The sequence below is a fragment of the Haliaeetus albicilla genome, chromosome 28 (genome assembly GCF_947461875.1).
Source record: "Haliaeetus albicilla chromosome 28, bHalAlb1.1, whole genome shotgun sequence".
In the NCBI taxonomy this organism is placed as follows: domain Eukaryota; kingdom Metazoa; phylum Chordata; class Aves; order Accipitriformes; family Accipitridae; genus Haliaeetus; species Haliaeetus albicilla.
In genome coordinates this window covers 9782146-9800547 of record NC_091510.1, presented here as the reverse complement: position 1 = coordinate 9800547, position 18402 = coordinate 9782146, and the positions used below count along the sequence as shown (strand labels likewise).

General features: G+C 35.8%; 1 protein-coding gene across 13 annotated transcripts in view; it reads right to left on the bottom strand.

Moving 5' to 3' along the window:
• The window catches only part of PPFIA2 (PTPRF interacting protein alpha 2), a 346865-nt gene that overhangs the window by 126920 nt on the left and 201543 nt on the right, over positions 1-18402 (bottom strand). For all 13 annotated transcript variants that reach the window (XM_069773304.1, XM_069773313.1, XM_069773306.1 and 10 more), the window contains one exon: positions 6803-6904. In XM_069773304.1, coding sequence (XP_069629405.1) covers positions 6803-6904 — 102 coding nt within the window. The remainder of the gene's footprint in view (positions 1-6802; positions 6905-18402) is intronic.

Here is an 18402-nt window from a genome sequence, read left to right as displayed (position 1 = left end):
CTACTTGTGAACATTTCATGCTTTTTCTTTCTGTTCTTATTCACTCAAGCTACTCAGTTTGCAGTGGTTCATTTTTCAGGAAACTACCTCTGAACACCGGAATTTTCCTTACCATCAGCCCTAAGAATGCTCAAGAAGGCATGCTGACATAGGTTTCTGGCTTGTAAAGGTTTCTTGCTTCTGCTTTTCAACAAAAGTCAGCTCTATTTCTCCACAAATTCTGTAAGCACTGCTTACAGCAAATCCAGCTGAGCAGACAGTATTATTAACCAGGTCTCCCAGTGCCACATTACTCCCAGACATGCTGAAAGGGAAGAATAGCCCAAGGGTTAGAACATCTGACTGTGACTGAGCACCTGATGGCAAATCCTTGCCCCCTGCTCTGCTGAAATGATACTGCTATTTTATCCATCGTTGCCTCAACTACAATTATATTAAAAAAAGGGTAATAGATCTTCCTTGCTTCCCTGGGAAGAGCAAATATAACTACACTGACAGAACTATGAAGTGTCCCTTTGCTGCAATGATGGGGAAAGAGACATATAAACATATAAAATTGACATTGAAGATAATGGTGTGTCCAAGCAATGTTTAAGTTTAATGACTTAAGGAAATCACAATAACTTGTGGGCATGGAGGCATGATGAGGACTTTTCCCCCTATATAATTCAAGAATTACAATTCCATATATTTGTGAGAAGACCACCAGATTTCATGTCAAAATAACATTGTAACAATATTGGTAGTTCATTTAAACTACAAGAGAATAGTTAGAAACAGCTTTAGGTATTTTAGTATGTTGCAGTTCAACTCTGGCATTAAGAAAGATCATGGGCTGCTGAGCATTTTCTGCTCCCTCACACTGTGCCAAGCTGCTACAGCTGTCGAGCACTCGGAGGGACAGGCAGCGTGCAGAGAAAAGAAGATGAAGATCAACAGCAGCAGGCGGGACAGAATCACCCCCGCATCATTGCTATGCTTTTCCTACTGGAAAGCATAAGCTTGACAATCAATTATGAAATAATCTGACAAGTGAATTTTACTCTTATGCTGGGCAAATTTTAGGATGTTTAAGATGCCATGCTGATAACTCTATCTTAGCTAAATGGGATGAAGGTTTCTGGAGCTCTGGACTCTTCATGAGCATAAAGAATGTATAAATATAATCATTCAAGGACTGAAAAATGTTCTAGTGCATATTTTGTTAGTGAATGAAGCATCTTTAAAATGTTAATTAGAACTAAATCAACAAGAATAGAGAATATTGTTAGAATATAGCCAGCTTCCTGTATTTCTCAAATCACTTCCAAAGCACTTATGGAAGTGAGTGATTTCTGTGAAATGGAAATGCATGGCTAAATTTCATGATATAAATTGCATCGCTGTAGGTTATTACCTACATATATTATACTATACCATCATTACTCCATGGACACTGATTTACATATGGAAAACAAAAAAAGTTAAAACATTCTTTATCAGGAATGATGACTCAGTAAGCTGAAATTAGTATGACTCGGCAGAGTTTGTATTACCACAGGACCTGGATTTTAATCAATACAAAATGTGTTAGCTTAACTTTCTTTCTTTTTAACAAACCTATTTGTAAAAAAAAAAAAAAAAAAGTTCACAGCAGGATAATAAATGGAGAAATTAAAGATTGAGGAGAGGGTGATGGAGAGAAAAGGAGAGGCATAAATAATGGAATACAGGGAAAAATATAAAAGATAAGGGATTTACTAAAATGAGACAGACTTAGCTTAAGGGATTCCTTAGAGGAATGGGGCAACCCACTGAGAAGACAATTCTCTTTAGAGGTCCAACTTAAAATTTCTCATCAGCACAGGCAAAATTGAATTTCCTTTCAGTCTATATTTAGAATGCACAGTGTTCAGTGAATCTCCATCTCTGGTGCAAGCAAAGAAGACAAGTAAAATAAGCAGACATGGGGTTGAAGATTATCTCTAAAGCCAGTGAGAAAATCAGTAATTTTCTTCAGCATTGTTCCACAGTGGTGGAAACCAGTTTGCACCCGTGGTCAGCCGTGGTGACCTCAAATAGCTATACTGGTAAATTACTGGTGAAAGCCTTTTTTTGCAAAAAAAAGTTACAGCCCAACTACAGCATATATCCCATGTCTGTCTTTCTGTACAACCAAGACAGAAAAGAAAACACTGGCAACCCAAAACCTTAATGGAAACACACATATGTGAAGCAAAAGTACAAAAGAAAACGCAATAATCGATAATGATACAAAGTCATAGAAATGAAGAAAAGTGTTTTTATGGGAGTAATGAATACAAATATAGTAACTATTTTACAGTGTCTGAAAATACAGGTATTGAATTACTATATATTACATTTATATCTATTGTCACCCTGTTTTCTGTGACAGAAGAAACACAGGTGTCTATAAGATAGATCACAATATTGAGGCAAAAATAATGAAGATTACTGTCATTTACATTAGTGAAACAATGCTTTTGCCTTTACAGAACTTTCAGAAACAGTTATACTTATTTTCATGTGTACAGTGCTCTCAAACAGTAAGAACTCATTATGTTTAAAAAAGAAAATAGAGTGCCCAATCTACTTTCAGCACCTATCAAACTGATATAAGTAAAAGGACCTCTAAGAAAATGAGCTAAATAAATGAGTTAAACCCATACTTTAAAAGATATTTGTAGTTTTCCAACACAATAAAGGGAAATTTAATCATAAAATATAGGGTGAAGTTCCAATCTATGGGTATTATGAGACTGCAGTGCCTAATTGAAGATGTTTCATAAACCATTCACTAAGGAACTGAGACAATAAAACATGAATAAAATTAAATCTAAGCCAGCCTTGTTCACTTTAATAAATGCTTCAGCTCCTGAGGTATTAAGTAAAAGATGATGACACTGTCTTTGTTACTGCTGTTTCATTCATTAACATAGGTTTAATTTTTCTTGTTTCTAAAGCTGCTTGAACTAAAATATTTCAGACCAATTTAAGTAACATTTTATGCTGTATAGAAAAAGCATATGTATGTGTCTGGTTTTTTGTTGTAGTGAAAAACCCACAATTAGATTAATCCATATCAGTATTATAATAGATTTTTTGTTTTAGCTGCCAAACCAAACCCCGAATTTCCTCATAATCATATTCTGATTTAATAAGTTAATCCTACAAACTTTTCCTACTTTTAAAAAATACAGATTGAGACAAAAATAACTTTCAATTTTAATTTAAACTTAGCACAGCCAAATTAGTGTTATTTTATAATTTCCATTAAATAATATGCTGGATCACATTGACCTGTGTTCCAGCTTCAGAAAAGATGCTGTTTTCTGCATGCTATAGGTGATCATTCCAGCTACAGAATATCCAGAGAAATAACGGTTTCTATTAAGATATCTTTGTATATGTTTTCAAAGTCCCATGCAATGATTTTCCAGAGAGAACCTGTTTGTCCTCCTGTCAGCAATGCCACACCAATCAATACATAAACGTATGCTCCTGCATTTTTTATTTTGCCTCGCATACTGACAGATTAAGTTGCCAGCTAAGTTCTTGACATGAAAATATTTCTACTGTAATATGTCAGAAAAAGTTAATTATCATAGGCAGTAAAAATACATATTCAAAAGCAAAAGGTCAGTAGGAAGCTTTGCTTAAGAATGCTGCTAGAAGGATTGAGTAGGAACTTGATTAAATATTGGGGTAAGGTTTAAACCCTGGTATTTTGGATGAGACCTGAAGTGTACTGGTCCCAAAGAATGTAATTCCATCATGGTCTCTCTCTAATACATATTACTGTCAGAGTCTGCCACTGCAGCTTGGCATAGAGTGGCAAATCATGATGTGTGTTGTTTTGGTTTTTTTGTTTGTTTGTTTTTGTGGAGATTGGCAAAACCTGTACAAGACTGTTGCAAAGAAATAAAGAAACACATAGGTCTGGGTCTAGAGTAAAGAAAAAACTGCCAGCTAGGCATAACTGAAAATGTACAAGGGAGCTAGAAGGCTAGTGTGTACTCAGAATCTGACAGAGTTGCCACTTTATTTCTTCTTGCTGATCTTCAGTTTGAAGAAGTAGGTACTTCAAACAGTATCTTTATGCTGTTACCCCAGGGAGACAAAAGGTTGGGTTAAAAAAATCAGAAACAGCAATCTGAGAATTTGGAACTGAGCCTTTTTATTTAAAGGTAGTAGGAAGAGCTACTTGGGACAAAAGTGGTTGTAGTGAGTAGTTCCAGTACGTGTGGTTATGCATGAGCATGTCCTGGGAGGGCAGGTAAGCCTTGCTAGCATAGCCAAGCTAGAGCTGGGTTAAGTGTGAACACTAGTGGGATGCAAGAAAGAAGCATTAGTTGGACTAACTTTATATATTAGAAAAGACAATTAATTTCCTCATTGCAAAAGTGTATCAGTGGTCCTCCAAATATTATTACTTTAGTAGAATCTTTGCTTAATTAACAGAAAAATTTTGGAGCAACCTTTTCTTACAAAATATTAATGCTGTTTTGCATAAATCTCAGTTTGCAAAAGTGCCTCTTTACAGGCAATGCCTTCTCAATGAATGTTGCTAGAAATCTCATCACTACCACATCATCGAGACTGTATTCTGAAGACAACAGCTTTGTATCTAAAATGCTGGTCTTTCCCTATAAAAGAAGTATACAGGAGCCTGTGGAAGACGGTATGACTATTACAGCAAACTCTGGCAACTAATATAGCATATGGCAGCTTAGAGCCTGGCAAGAACATATATATGACACCATGGGGTGATAACTTATTAATGAAGATGCCAGAGGTCAGGGTAAGACATGTCTCTGAATTTTTTCTCTCTCCTTCCCCATTAATACTTGGACTATACCTTTCCCTCTTGTTTACTGTAACATCTCCTGCATTTTCTATATTTTTTGATAGCCTAAATCTTTTCATCTCCAATACCTACCTTAATCCTCATTCTGAAAATACACTGTTAGAGTTTACTAATTTTAACTGCAAGGACTTCTCGCGAAGATTATCACACTCTATAACTCTCATTTGTTGGTATTAGTTCTCCTGGAAAAGCTTTTACTGACTTTTCTTTTACATAACACAGAAACATAACAATGGATGATCTTTAAGCTTCTTCGTTTGCAAAGAAAGTGCCTATGATAGAGCTAAGACTGACTTATGCGATGACTTGCAGTTGACTCATCTTCCTTTTCTCCCACAGTTGTTTGGCAAGTGACTATCTTTGGCTACTAGGCTGTCCTGGGATTTTTGCTAGTCTGCACCGCTCATATCAGACCCACAGTAAATATTGGTACACTGCAGTTTTAATATACCAAAGTCGGTGTTCAATGGGCTTTGTAGTGAAATGGATAAAGCATTGTGCTAGGCAGTTTTGTGCACATGCTTATGAAGAACCTAGGACAACTGAGACACTGCAAATTTAGTTTACATGGTATTTTTTCTGTAAAGGAAGCCAAATGGAAGGATGTTCTGTGCAGGAATGGGTATATGTAGATTATTGAACAAGTACAATTGAGTGTATATTTTAACTACATCTCTGTATTCAAAAGTTTGTGCTGGAAATTAACAAAAAGTATTCTTTAGTCTATGTAAATGATTTTCTTCATTGACTTTTGTATTTTTACCTTAAATACTAAAATAACTGATACATGTAGCAGTTACTGATAATTTAAGCAGCTTCAGAAAGTTGAGATGGTTTGCTAAATCTAAAAAATGCAGTGCTATTCCTACATGCTTCTCCACTAATTAATTCTATTTTTGTGGAAGTAATTTTGGACTGTTTAGAATGTATGAGAGTCGTGGGAGAAAAAGTAGGTCTCACTTATGTCTCCCATCACATTTCCCAAACCCATCACCTCTAAGTCTTTTGTGCTAAATGTGATCATCTCCTGCACCTCCAAGCTAGCATGGAGGTAGATGGGGCAGCTTTGCCTCTTTGTAGGCATCTGTATCATCTGTCCTTCCTTGGATTTCTTGGCACCCTGGTGCTATAGCTGGACAGAAGAAAGGAGGGAGAAAGACCCTCTCCCAGTTCTTTTGTCATGTACATTGTTAGATTTCCTTCAGAATGCAAATTAGCTGACCAAGGAAAGATGTTATCTGAGCAAAGTGCTTTTAGTTTAGTGAGAGGAGGAAAACAGGAGGAGTTATCCAGATCACAGAAGAATGAAATATGTATATGAGAAAACATCCTTGGTGTTCAACCTCTCTGAAATCTATTCCACATGTTCATGACCAGCCTGACTCCTGCCTGGTCTGGGACTACTCCATCTCTTTTCTCACACCTTTCCACACCCCATAAAGTCTCCTCCATTCCCCTCTCACATTTGATCACTTCTGCCTTTGCCCAGACACCTGCATGTGCTAATTTTTTTATTCTGAAAACCATTCTGTACACCTTTTGTACCACAAGGGAAAGCTGGCTCTGTTGTAACCTTGCCTTTTGCCTTGATAAGAGATGAGGATATGTGCGGGCTATGTAAGCAGGGCCTGGGGCTTAGAAGGCTGCATGAGTCCTTTGCTTTAGAAAACATTTAAACTGAATGTACTTACCATGTTATATACAAAATCAGCTATTTTTGTAATATATCTTGCTAACACATACGCTTGTTTCCTCCAGGACTGTAGCACAGTAGATACATCCTGTTACTTAGAACCTTACAAGTCTCATGTACTTATTAAAAGGGTGGAATTTTGTCTTCTTATTTATACAAATGAAGATCTAAATTTATATGTAAGTATATTCCTCCTTCTTTACAAATACATGATATCCAGAAAAGGTCTGCTGTATACTTACTCTTGTGTTGTTTCTTTCAGCTTTCAGTTCTGAAATCTCCTCCTCTTTTTCAAGCAGCTGTTCCCTGCATGCATTTAATTCTTTTGTCAGTGCAGCAAATTCCTGTGGAATAAAATTATATATGAAGTTACTCAAGATGTAAGCACTAGAATAATCAAATCCGTATGCATTCTACAGTTTGAGGATTTAAATAATATTTAAAATCATCAATACAAACTGAAATAGTATATGTAAGCATCAGCATCTACCAAAACCATTTAAAGTCTAGGCATATCTAATAAAAAGTGCCTATGGAAAACACTGATTTAAGTTTAGAAACAAAAGAAGGTTCAAGGTGATGGTGACATTCCTACTACATAAGCTATCAGAACCACACCAGAAGAACATAATTGGCCTATTTCATAGCAACAGAGACACCACATTTCACGCATAATGAGGTTCAACTCAACATATCCACTTAGCGAGTGTTCTTGCTTCTCTGTAGGGCACCATTGCAATACAGTAGGTGTATACATATATATATATCTGTATATATATGGCAGGTATATATATATATATATATCAGGTATTCACTGATCAAAATCCATCTAATATCAGATTAACATAAGTAATATGTGTGTTGTGAAAAAAAATACTCTCATTATTTTTACTTGATATTTGAATTTAACTATTAAAATGTATTGGGTATTATAGTGAAAGGCTGTGATGAGTCACAACAGTATTCGTGTTTGTTAGTTTGGAGTGAGTTTCCTATGAAACAACAACATAAAATGAAACTGGATTTTAAGTTGCTCCTGATGGTAAGTTTTATACATGCAACTAATAGGTTTTCTGAAAAACACATTTTTCAGTTGTAAAAATTCCTATTAAAATGTCTTGATTTTACCATTGCTGTTACTCTTCAAATATATACATAAATTTTTGCCTGTACAAAGGGCAGTCACAGATTTGTCATTCATTTCAGTAATGAAAAGGGTTTACGCCATATGTGTTTATTTTTGACAGGCACAACATATACAGAACTGTAGTGGTTAATTTTATCCTTTACAGCAAAAAGATGCTACATGTCTCATGTAAACAGTGAGGCAAAATATGAAAAGCCTTTAGAATTTGTGATCATGTGTCAGAAAAAAAAGATGTCTTCACGAACAGCATCGCTGCTTAACAAAGAAATATACAAATTTTAAAATAATAAGTTAATTTTAGTTTGACCAAAATAGTCAGTGATTAAAAGAACCTAGAAGCAGCCAGAGTTAAACTGAAGTAATTCCTAATTCCCCCCTCCCCCAAAAAAGAAAGCAGTTTAAGAAAAAAACATGTCCAGGTGGTTTATCTTATCAGCCAGTAGGATGAAGCTGAGACTAAATCTACTTATTTAAGACAAAAGCTAGCAATGATCTCAAAAGGGCTTAGTTTGCTGCTTCCCCCTGAGTTGCTTAAAGCAGCTTTTATCTGAACTAAAGTGCCATTCAACAGAAGTTTCGTAGGTATTGCTAGGCTCATTCTGTTTTAATCAAGTTTCTAAATAGTTAATGGTATATGGTATTATTAATAATATATTAAAAAGTATTCAAATAGATTTCAAGTGATAGTCTGACAATGTGTAACTAAGTTGTTGTTTTTTCATTTTCAGCAGCTGGAACTGGATTCACAGTAAACCTCCATGCAAATCACATGGTAGTAAGGAAAGTGTTGTTCTGATATCCTCAGTGGATTTTCTTTTAGAGATCAGCTATTGATCACATGAACCATGTAGTGATGTTTTGTGACATACCTCCTAATCAGTATTTTCATCTTATACCCTAGTGATCAAGAACTTGTAAGGCTATGCAGCATACTTTCATGTTAAAGCCCTTAACTTAGCTTTTTTATTTTTTTTAAATGTTTTAAATTTTAAAACACCTCTCTCACTTTTCAAAAATATCATTAAAACTTCTGCCTGTAGGTTTTACTCTAGGATTCAGAAACTGCTAGTCCAGCAGTGTTATTCTGTCCAGAATTTTGTTAAAAAACCTCCTGTCCTTAAGGTTATAATTAAAGTTACACACCAAATGAAAATATCATATTTAATAGAAAGCTAACGATCTCAAGTCAGATTGCATAGGAATTTTGAAGCACAAAACCACACATACACTTTTTTTTTTCTTCATATTCCTCTTAAGAGAAACTTTATAGCACTACAGGATGGAACTCTTGCTACTAATTTACAGTTTACACACATGGGTAAGTGTCTGTAATACTTTCAGAATCTCACAGAATAAACTTTCTGTGCAATCTATGTAGTATGTTGTTGTTATTTATATTTTCTAATTTCTTTGTATTGTTTCAGTTGGAATTAAAATAGACATTTTGGCATATGCTTGGGCGTCTGGATGGGTGACAGGTGGTGAAAAGGATAACAAGTATCAGCTGGTGACTTACAGATTCAGTTCCTAACTACAGTAAGGCAAAGCAGTCTGATAATGTGCTTTTGTTGCTTTCCTTGGAAATGGAAAAAGATACGAGTTTATCAAATTGTACATTCTTTGCTGTGCTAAGGCAAGTCTGCTACCAGCAGTACAGTCCCTAATGCTTTAGTCAATATAATCTCAAATAATTAAGGAATGGGAGTTCCTACTAGTTCGCTGAGCAGCATGGAGCTTATTCTCAGGGAAATTTTGTTTGGTCATCAGCTTAAGTTTTTGTTTGCTTAAAAACAAATCATTACTCAAAATTCTGCTCCCAGAGTCCCATACCTAACACATTGTCCTCTCAGCCTCAAAATATCTTCAGCTTATATTTATAATAACTATTAGCATCCACTTTAGCTGGGCTACCTGTGTCCAGTATTTTAGACCTTTTTACTTGAGTCACTGACACAGCCCTTTCAACCCTTTTAATTATTCAGTTGTTGCTGCTCTGAAATTCCTCTGTGTTCTTGCCATATCTGCAGTACTAGCATTTACAACAAGCAGTCACCTCCTCGTACCTCTGGAGCTAAAGTGGCCAACTTTCTCTCTTCATCTGAAGTACTAGAGATGGCTCAGTTGCCAAGAGTTTTGACTTCTCTGAATCGAATGACGACAGAAAGAGGCGTTTTTTTTCTTGGTGTTTGTATCATAAGCCTTTTACAGGGAAAGTCTCAAAGTATAATTGAGTTTGCCCTAGAGCTTTACAAATGATTATTTCTGTCACATCTGCTTTGATGAATTACCAACTAGGATAAAACCTCACAACAACTTGTTTTTCAACTCATGCTTCCAAAACTACAAGTAAAACTCATTTTAAATATACCCTTTTCATCCAAGGTATCCCTGAGATACGACAATGTAGCGCTCCAGGGAACGTGTTTCTCCCACAGGTCAGAAGCAAAGCATGTTTCTGTTTCACCCAGTTATCTAATAAATAACATGTGATGATAACAACCTCTGCTCGTGCAATTCCCTCCTATACATACAGGGATCAAGGGAATACTGTCACCTGGAATTATTGTTTGCAGCAGAAATCTTGCATGGTCAGTCATACTTTGGGAGCCCTGAAGGTAGTATCTGTTGCATAACTAATATGATTTGACAGGCACAACTGCACTCTCAAAGCTTATGTAGAAGTTGTGTAGCTATAAGCTAATTAAGAACCGAAGTGACTTAAAACTGTATGAAAATTATTCAGTTGATTGCACTGGTTTTATACTATACTATGACATCAGGACACTAACAAATTTTTTTCATGATAAACAACCCAAGAAAGAGCATTTTTTTTGCCATCTGAATAAACATAATCTCAGAACCTATCTTATCTGCTGTTTCTCTTTCTGTCTTAATACTTGGGCTATAACACTCAGCCTGACTGAAAAACAGCTGACTCAAAATGACAGCTCTTCATTTATCCAATGTTTATATTTGAGGAGAGGGCAGAAGGCTTGAAAACAAATTCAACGGAAATTTGTAGCCACCGAAGGGATCGCTAGGCATTACAAATAAAAAAAAGGCAAGGACTTCCCCTGGTGAAGCAGCTGAGATACAGTCAGAGCAGAGGCTGGAGGGTGCCTGGGAGAGCGCGAGGCCATCGGGACAGGCAGGCTGACAGCCCTGCCAGATGTGTTGGCAGCAGGACTGCGCAGGGGAGGCATACCACAGCTCTCTTACCATTAAATCTCTGCCTCCAGGGATTGGCTTAACAAATGCTGCTTTCTTTGCTTATTGTTCCCAGGAAAGGCCTGCGAGGTTTATTTTTTGTGACCAAATATGCAGAAAATGTATATAGCTAGTCTGCAAGCTGAGGGTATGCCACAAAAATTATGAGACCTCATAGCTGCAATGGTTAACTGTTGAGCATGTGTATACAGTACAGTCAGTTGAAATGAAAATACAAACAGTCTCTTATCACCCCCCCCCCCCCCCAAAAACCCCAACCTACTGAAAGAAAGGAGAAATTTTGTAAGACAAAAAACCAAATCCATAAAATTCCATTTCAGAGATGCTGCGGAAATTTGGTTTAAAATCTCCTTCTCTGGATTTTCCATCTTTGAACCACAGCTCATTTCAGGAATGAATGAGTGAACTAACCTCTGCATGAAGGAAGAATGGTAAGGCTTTATCATTTTTATTTTACATTCAACACAAGCTATGCTAAGCAATTTGCTTTCCCACAAATTTATATGTAACTCATTGAACATAGGAAATTATTATCTACTACAATTCCCTCAGGGTTTTGTTTTCATCCAATCCAATTTTGTAAAAAAAATTGTACCTTCTTTCTTTTCTTATTATTTCTTCATTGGAAATGTTGGAAATTCTCTATGCTTTTTAAATGACCAAGGATTCTTTTTAGCAACTTTGCCATTACTGGCACATAAATTTCAACTTGTTGACTCCCATTAAGAAGACAAAACACTACAAAATTCTGAATGTAATTCACTCAATCTTCTTACTACAGAAGAGCCATAATAATAGTCCTTGATTCTAGCTCAGGTTGAATGCAAGATTTAAATATGTGGGTTAGTGTCAATCTTCTGAAATGTTTATTTTTACATTTCTGCTCAAAATGAGAGTTCACTTGCACACAAGTTTTAGGCTGGAAAACATGTACCCTGAAATACTGCATTGTAACAGGACCCAGGTAAGAACAGGAAATCCGTTTGGATCTCAGGACTAAAATTTTGGTCTCTTCACACATAAAAAAGCTATACTTTCAAAATTGTATATTAGTCTCTGAATTAGTCTCTTAAAAATATTATCAGATCAGTTTTCACTATGATGCTGTTTGCATGGAGAGTTTTCTGTACTTCTCCACAAACAAATGTAAACCAAATTGAATCAGTCTCCTTTTTCCCCATTTTTATGCAGTGGGCTTTTTTTTTTTAACCCCTTCAAGAAAACTGGCCACTAGTAGTAAATTATATAATAAATAATATGATGTGGGTGGGCCACATCATGTTGAACTTTGACTCACACCATGCCTTCACAGTCAAGGAATAAGGTGCTTTTCTTCAGGTGTGATCTTAGTGGCTCTTACATAGCCACTATAAAGAGAAAAAGGCAAAATATGGTCTAAAATGGCAGACCATGAGTACTTTATAAAATAATTTTATGGAAAATTGGATTGATTTTATCCTAATTCATCAGAAGGATATTTTTCCAGATATTTAAATATTAAATATGTGAAATGGTCACAGAGCAGTAGCATAAGTGAAGAATAAATTGCTGTATTGAATTACAAAACTACAACCTCCTATTGTCAGCTCAGTCTTATTTTATGCTTATCATCCTGCATTTTGTTTTGCAAAATTAAAATAAACACAAAGTTATAAAGGAAATCACCCTGGACAATATGCAAATTATTGAAGCGCTTTACAGACTGTACAATGGCTTCAGCACATACACACATACATAGAACTCTCATTGTAAGGCAGATTGAGGTCAGTACATGGCCCTGAGAAAGAATCTAAAATAAATCCTGACAGAGAGGATATATGAAGGGTGACTGTAAGAAGCAACACATAGTTACCAGTAAACAGAATAGGCCTTGTCTTATAATGTTGGTAAGGAATGCGCGGCTTATTTTGGTGCCAATTCCAGCTTACAAGTCTGGTTGACTTTTAGCATGCCTGACTCACTTTTCAAACTCTTTATTTCTCTAGCTTTGACTTCTTTGTCTGCACAGCATCTTGTTGTTTTCTTCCAGGCAAACTTGACAAAATACAGCGTGACCTTTCCTTCTCCCTCATTTTGGGTAACACATACTGCTCTGACACTTGCCTCCTTCTCTTCTTCCTTGGCATTGTCTCTGGGTAAATTTTATCCATGATCACCCATTCAGTTATTAATAACAGGTCAACAAGTCTGCTGTTCTGATTCAGAACACATCCTTCCTTCCACAGTAAAATCATATTTTTCCCCGTTCAGAATTTGAAATAGCATACTAAGTAACTGACATTAAATTATTTAATATTTTAAATATACTTAAAAACTAAAAAAAAGTAATTTTTTCATCACTTTATAAAATCAAGTGAAAAGTATCTGATATTTTGACTGTTTTCCACTGTTTCCCTTTTTTTTTATGAATTTGCTCAGTGTGTAAAATATTTTAGAAAAGGAGGACAGAGAAAATGTACACAGCCTTAATTCTATTATTTTGAATAACAACCCCCAAACTTCAGAATATTATATATACTTGGTTCTAACAAAAAATCATTAAGTTAAAAAGTTGGGGTTTTTCTTCATTTTATCAGAAAAAGATTTGTCAAGCTAAAAACAGAATCGTGTCTACTAACTGACCTCATCCATCAATGGATCTCTTCGCATAAGCTATGTTTGATCTTCTTCCTGGTAAGAAGAGGTGCTAACTGATGCTTGCATATGCAAATATTAGATTTTCTGGGTTGGATTCCTCTCACCTAATTTGAAAGGTATGTTGTATTAAAATCTATATCCAAGCTGGTCACCCAAGAGCACCAAAGGGGAATAAAGGCACTTGTAGGATGTGATCGACCCAACATGCTATAGATATCTCTTCTGGGTTGAAAAGAACTACACCTTTGAATTCCTTATTCTTCTATATAGGACTTCTATAAAGGCAATTGGGAAAACTCTTTCTCCTACACTACAGGAGTCTGCTTCTGGTCTGACCAGTATAACTAAAGCTTGTTAGAGAGAAGTAAATAAAATTCCCAACTTTAGCTATCAGGGATCACTTTACAGTTGGCATCACTGGTGGCAATCACCCCCCTCACTCTGCCCCCCAAAACAGAATTGTGGAAATAACAAGTATAAATTGGTAGTAATTATCCCACCCTTCTAGGTGCTAGTATTCAACTGGAGCAGTATGGGGTGGTTTGGTTGCTGGGGAAGACAAGTGACCAGAGTCAGGATGAATACCAGGAAGTTCAAATGAGAATATAATGAAATGCAGGGAAGAGGGTGTCTGTAAGATGGTTTAAAAAGGACAGATTGTTTTCCCTAGAAAAGAGAAGTTTAACCGGGGATGAAGTATTGTTGCTCCAATAAGTAAAAGGTTGTCTGTTATAATGACAAGAGTGATTATTCTCTGTGTGCATTAAGAATGGGGCATAAATAACCAGGTTAAACTGCAGCTAAGGGAGTTCAGGGCCGTATTAGGAAAACCCTTTATAAGAATAGTTAAGCAAAAAACCTGGCTATATAGGAACTGTGTAGTGACAAGCTTTCAGTGACAATTCAGACAAATATCTGTAAGGGTTTATGGTCTTGTATCAAAGAATGAAGATAGAATAAATGACATTCGGAAGATACTTTCATTTTTTGAGTCCATGACAATGAATCCATATATACAGTTTCACTACTGTGAATTCTACTTTACCTTCTGTTGGTGGATCCTTTAATTTAGATGACTACAGCATATATTGACTTCTATGATGAAATTGCATTTACACATAGCACTTTATTGGTGTCTCTGGTGGAGTTAATTTAAGCCATGGATTTAACTAATTTGCTTTCTGTTTGATAAGAAATGTAAGATATATGTGGTTTGTTTTGTAGAAATCTTTTATTGATGCTTTGACTGAAAACAAATGACTTTTTTTCTTCTTATGTTGATTTGCTCTCTTTCCAATTAGTCTAAACTGTTATGTACTATCTACAAAGTACAAATATGTACCTCAAGCAGGAATCCCAATTTTGCTCTTTCCAGCAATCTAACAGAACATTTGGCTTTTTTATGGACAATAGAAGTAACAATAAAATTTGCTCAAGCCTTGTTTTATATACTGACATTGTTAACAGTAATCTTTCATTTGGTCTATACTATTACAATGAAATTTAAAAACTTCAGTAGAGAAAACAATATCATTAGTTGAGACGTTCTTCATCAAGAAATTTGATGAATTGGTAATTAAAAATGAATTGGTAATTACTGACATAGACTTTGTCCTGAGGAAAAATATATGCCAGGAACACCAAATTAAAGAATGGCATTTTCTACATCAGAAACCGCACAACCAACAAAGATCTGACTAGCCTCTGTGCCTCACATTTTAAAGATAAAGGAATAATAAAACATCTTAAAATGATGTTAACATTCAGACATTGGCAACTTCATCCATATGCTCTCACCCACTACTAAAGTCTTTTAAAGCTTTTTCTGTTTTTTTTTTTTTTATAAGAATACAGGATAATTGATGTAAAACACATCACAGTTTTTCAATTCTGAAAATGTAGTGAGTAAACTTATCTTTTTCTCTCTAAAGAAAGAAGTTGATAAAGTCCGGTAGTTAATAGTGATAATAATAAAAATATTTGTTATCCTAAAGGATTTTATTTATTTTGAGTCAGCAAAAATAATAGAGTCTTGATGACTTCAGAAAAACAGGACACTAAATCAGAAATTTTGATGAAAGGATGTTTTCACTGATGTGCAATAATGTGCTGTGTTCATGAGAGGAGAAAAAAAATTATAAATTACATCTTCTATACATAGTGTACTCTTGGCTATAAGAAGTAGTTCAATATGTAATAAAAAATACTGCTTATCAGGAGCTCAGCAGGACTCCAGTGATTGCATTCAATAAATAAAGAAGTTACATCAAAATAAGGCCTCATTAGCTATAAATTTTTGAGCTGCCTACTGGACAGGTGGTCCAGAGGGTGCTTCTACTCAGAGCCCAGGCCATTCACGCCTTTCTGTCCACATCTTGTTATTTAGTCCTTCAGGCATGGGTAGTGCCTGTGCACTACCAGAGAACAGCATGACTACCAGCAGGACTGTACCCCAAAATTGGGGTCTAGTCCGTGACTTCCAAAAACTGGTGCGGTATCTGTTCTGATGAAAAATGTAGGCACATTCCTGAGTTTTGTTGCATGTCTTGCCAGAACTACTCGTGTATGCATATGATCACCTCACATAAACATTACACAATATATGAACTAGAAGCCACTTTTGTTAATTTAGTTCTATAACTTAGATGACTCCAGCTAACACTATCTGTATTTCTCCATAAAAATGAAAACTCAGAAATGGGCAAACACAGAGATTTTTTTTAAGTTATGTTTAAAATATTTACTACAAGCATGTCTCACAGAAAGATTTGCTACCTAATCTTCACACACACACTTCAGAAGCAGTTGGGCTTGTTTGAAGTGTGACTGTCACTTTGAAAACTAAATCAGATTTGCTGATCCAGATCTAGTGCTCTAAATGAAAGTTACACTTCAAACAAGCCCAGTTGCCTTTGAGGTGCTGTAGAGCTACTGTTTCTGTTTGAAGTTCATTATCCTACTACATTTCTGCCAAATCAATGTTACAACTGTCCCCTTTTACTACCTTGTGTCTCCAGATAACTAAATAAACACAGATGATAATGTTCAGGACAGAGTATACGTGACAGCTTTGAGCTCTTCTATTCAGGAAAGCTCAGTTTAGGATTACAGCTAACACCACAAGATCTGAAAGAGTTATATGAAGGGGAGAGGAAATAAAAATTACCTTTCTAAGGTAGTGTTTTAGTGATATACATGTACACTCACAAACACACACATACAGACTATCAAATACTTTCAGAAGATACATTTAGATCTCATAACCCACTAGACTCAGACTATAACTCAGCCCTTCTTTATCACTCTGCATTTGCAGTAGCTAACATCAAGAGAAATGGAAAACACGATTTTAATAACCTGATTCTCAGAAATCCTGGTGTATTTGCAACATAAACAAACCATGTTTATATTATGCTTCCCCTGTGAGATGGAATACATACAAACTCATTCCTACCTGCCCATAGATAACATCTGTCAGATTCACTGCATAGAAATACTTCACAAACTTCTTACATTTTACTGTATGATATTCAGTTTATGATTTGTATTTCTCCAAGATGTGCTAACCCCAAGGTTCAGAAATTAAAAAAAAAAAATATCCAAACCAAACCAAAAACCCCAAACTAGCTAACGTGTATAAAAGTGTATGTTAGATACATATTTTTCCCTGGGTATATTTATGTACAGTATATTTCCAGAAACAAGATCATTATAAAAATGACAAGTAAACATCCAAACAAAGACAAAGACCAGAAATCCAACAGATTGTGGATCCAAACAGTGGAACACTTGTTTCAGAGCATGGTCATAATTGCCAGCTGGGTTGAAATGCATTAGTACTGTAACCTCATCAATCTTCCTAAAGTTGCTTGTATACCTGTATATTATCACGCAATATTGCTAAATCAGATAATGTTCTATCTTTCCTAAACTGGCTGTTTATATTTCTCATGACAACCACAAGACAGCAACCACAATATACAACTAGACATGTGCCGAAGCTTGGGGTCCCATAGCAGTTCAGAGTGCTTCAAAACCTTACAGCTATATTCTCCTCCTTTTGCCCCGGTACCCCTCTTCCTGAAGCCTGTGGATGCAAAGAAATCAAACTCAGTCACAACAGTGGAAAAACTTTGAAGGATTTAGCGCCTTAAAATTCAGTCCCTAGACCCAACCCCTCGATTCCTTAAAGCCAATTTATAATTGAAAAGCATATTAATTTAAGAGGAAAATTTTTACTGTAGCTGAGCAGAAAGCCACAGTTAGGGCTCATGAGCTTATGGGCAGCTCTCACACAGGCACTCCTTCCTCCGTCTCTAGCCAGGATGACTTACTCTGGTACCTCTCCTGGCCCAGTAGCAGTGGATGAAATCATGATGCCACAACATGACTCTAAGTGCCAGCATTCACAAATGAGATTAAGATTGTTAGGTTTAAGTATCATCAAAGTATCCATGATGGTAGCCCTGTATTAAACTCTCTGCTTGCCCTGATAAACTGATAAGCAATTAAGAGCTAATAGCAATTAACTTGCTCCAACAGCTTATTCTGTCAGGTTTCTGAATGTGGCTAACGCTTTCTTTGATGGGCAACTGGGCAAAAGGTGGAGTTAAATTTACAAATAATTATTTGGAAGTATCTCTTCAATAAAACAGAAAGCAAAAGTAAAAAAAGTGAATAAAGGAATCTCCCTTCACTCATCAACTATTTGGCCTATCTACAAAAAAAAAAAAAAAGTCATCGTGAGAAGTCTGAGAAAAAAGTGATGATTGCAATCAAGAGGATACTAAAATTCAGTGAAAAGCAAAACTTAATAGATGACAGTCTTTC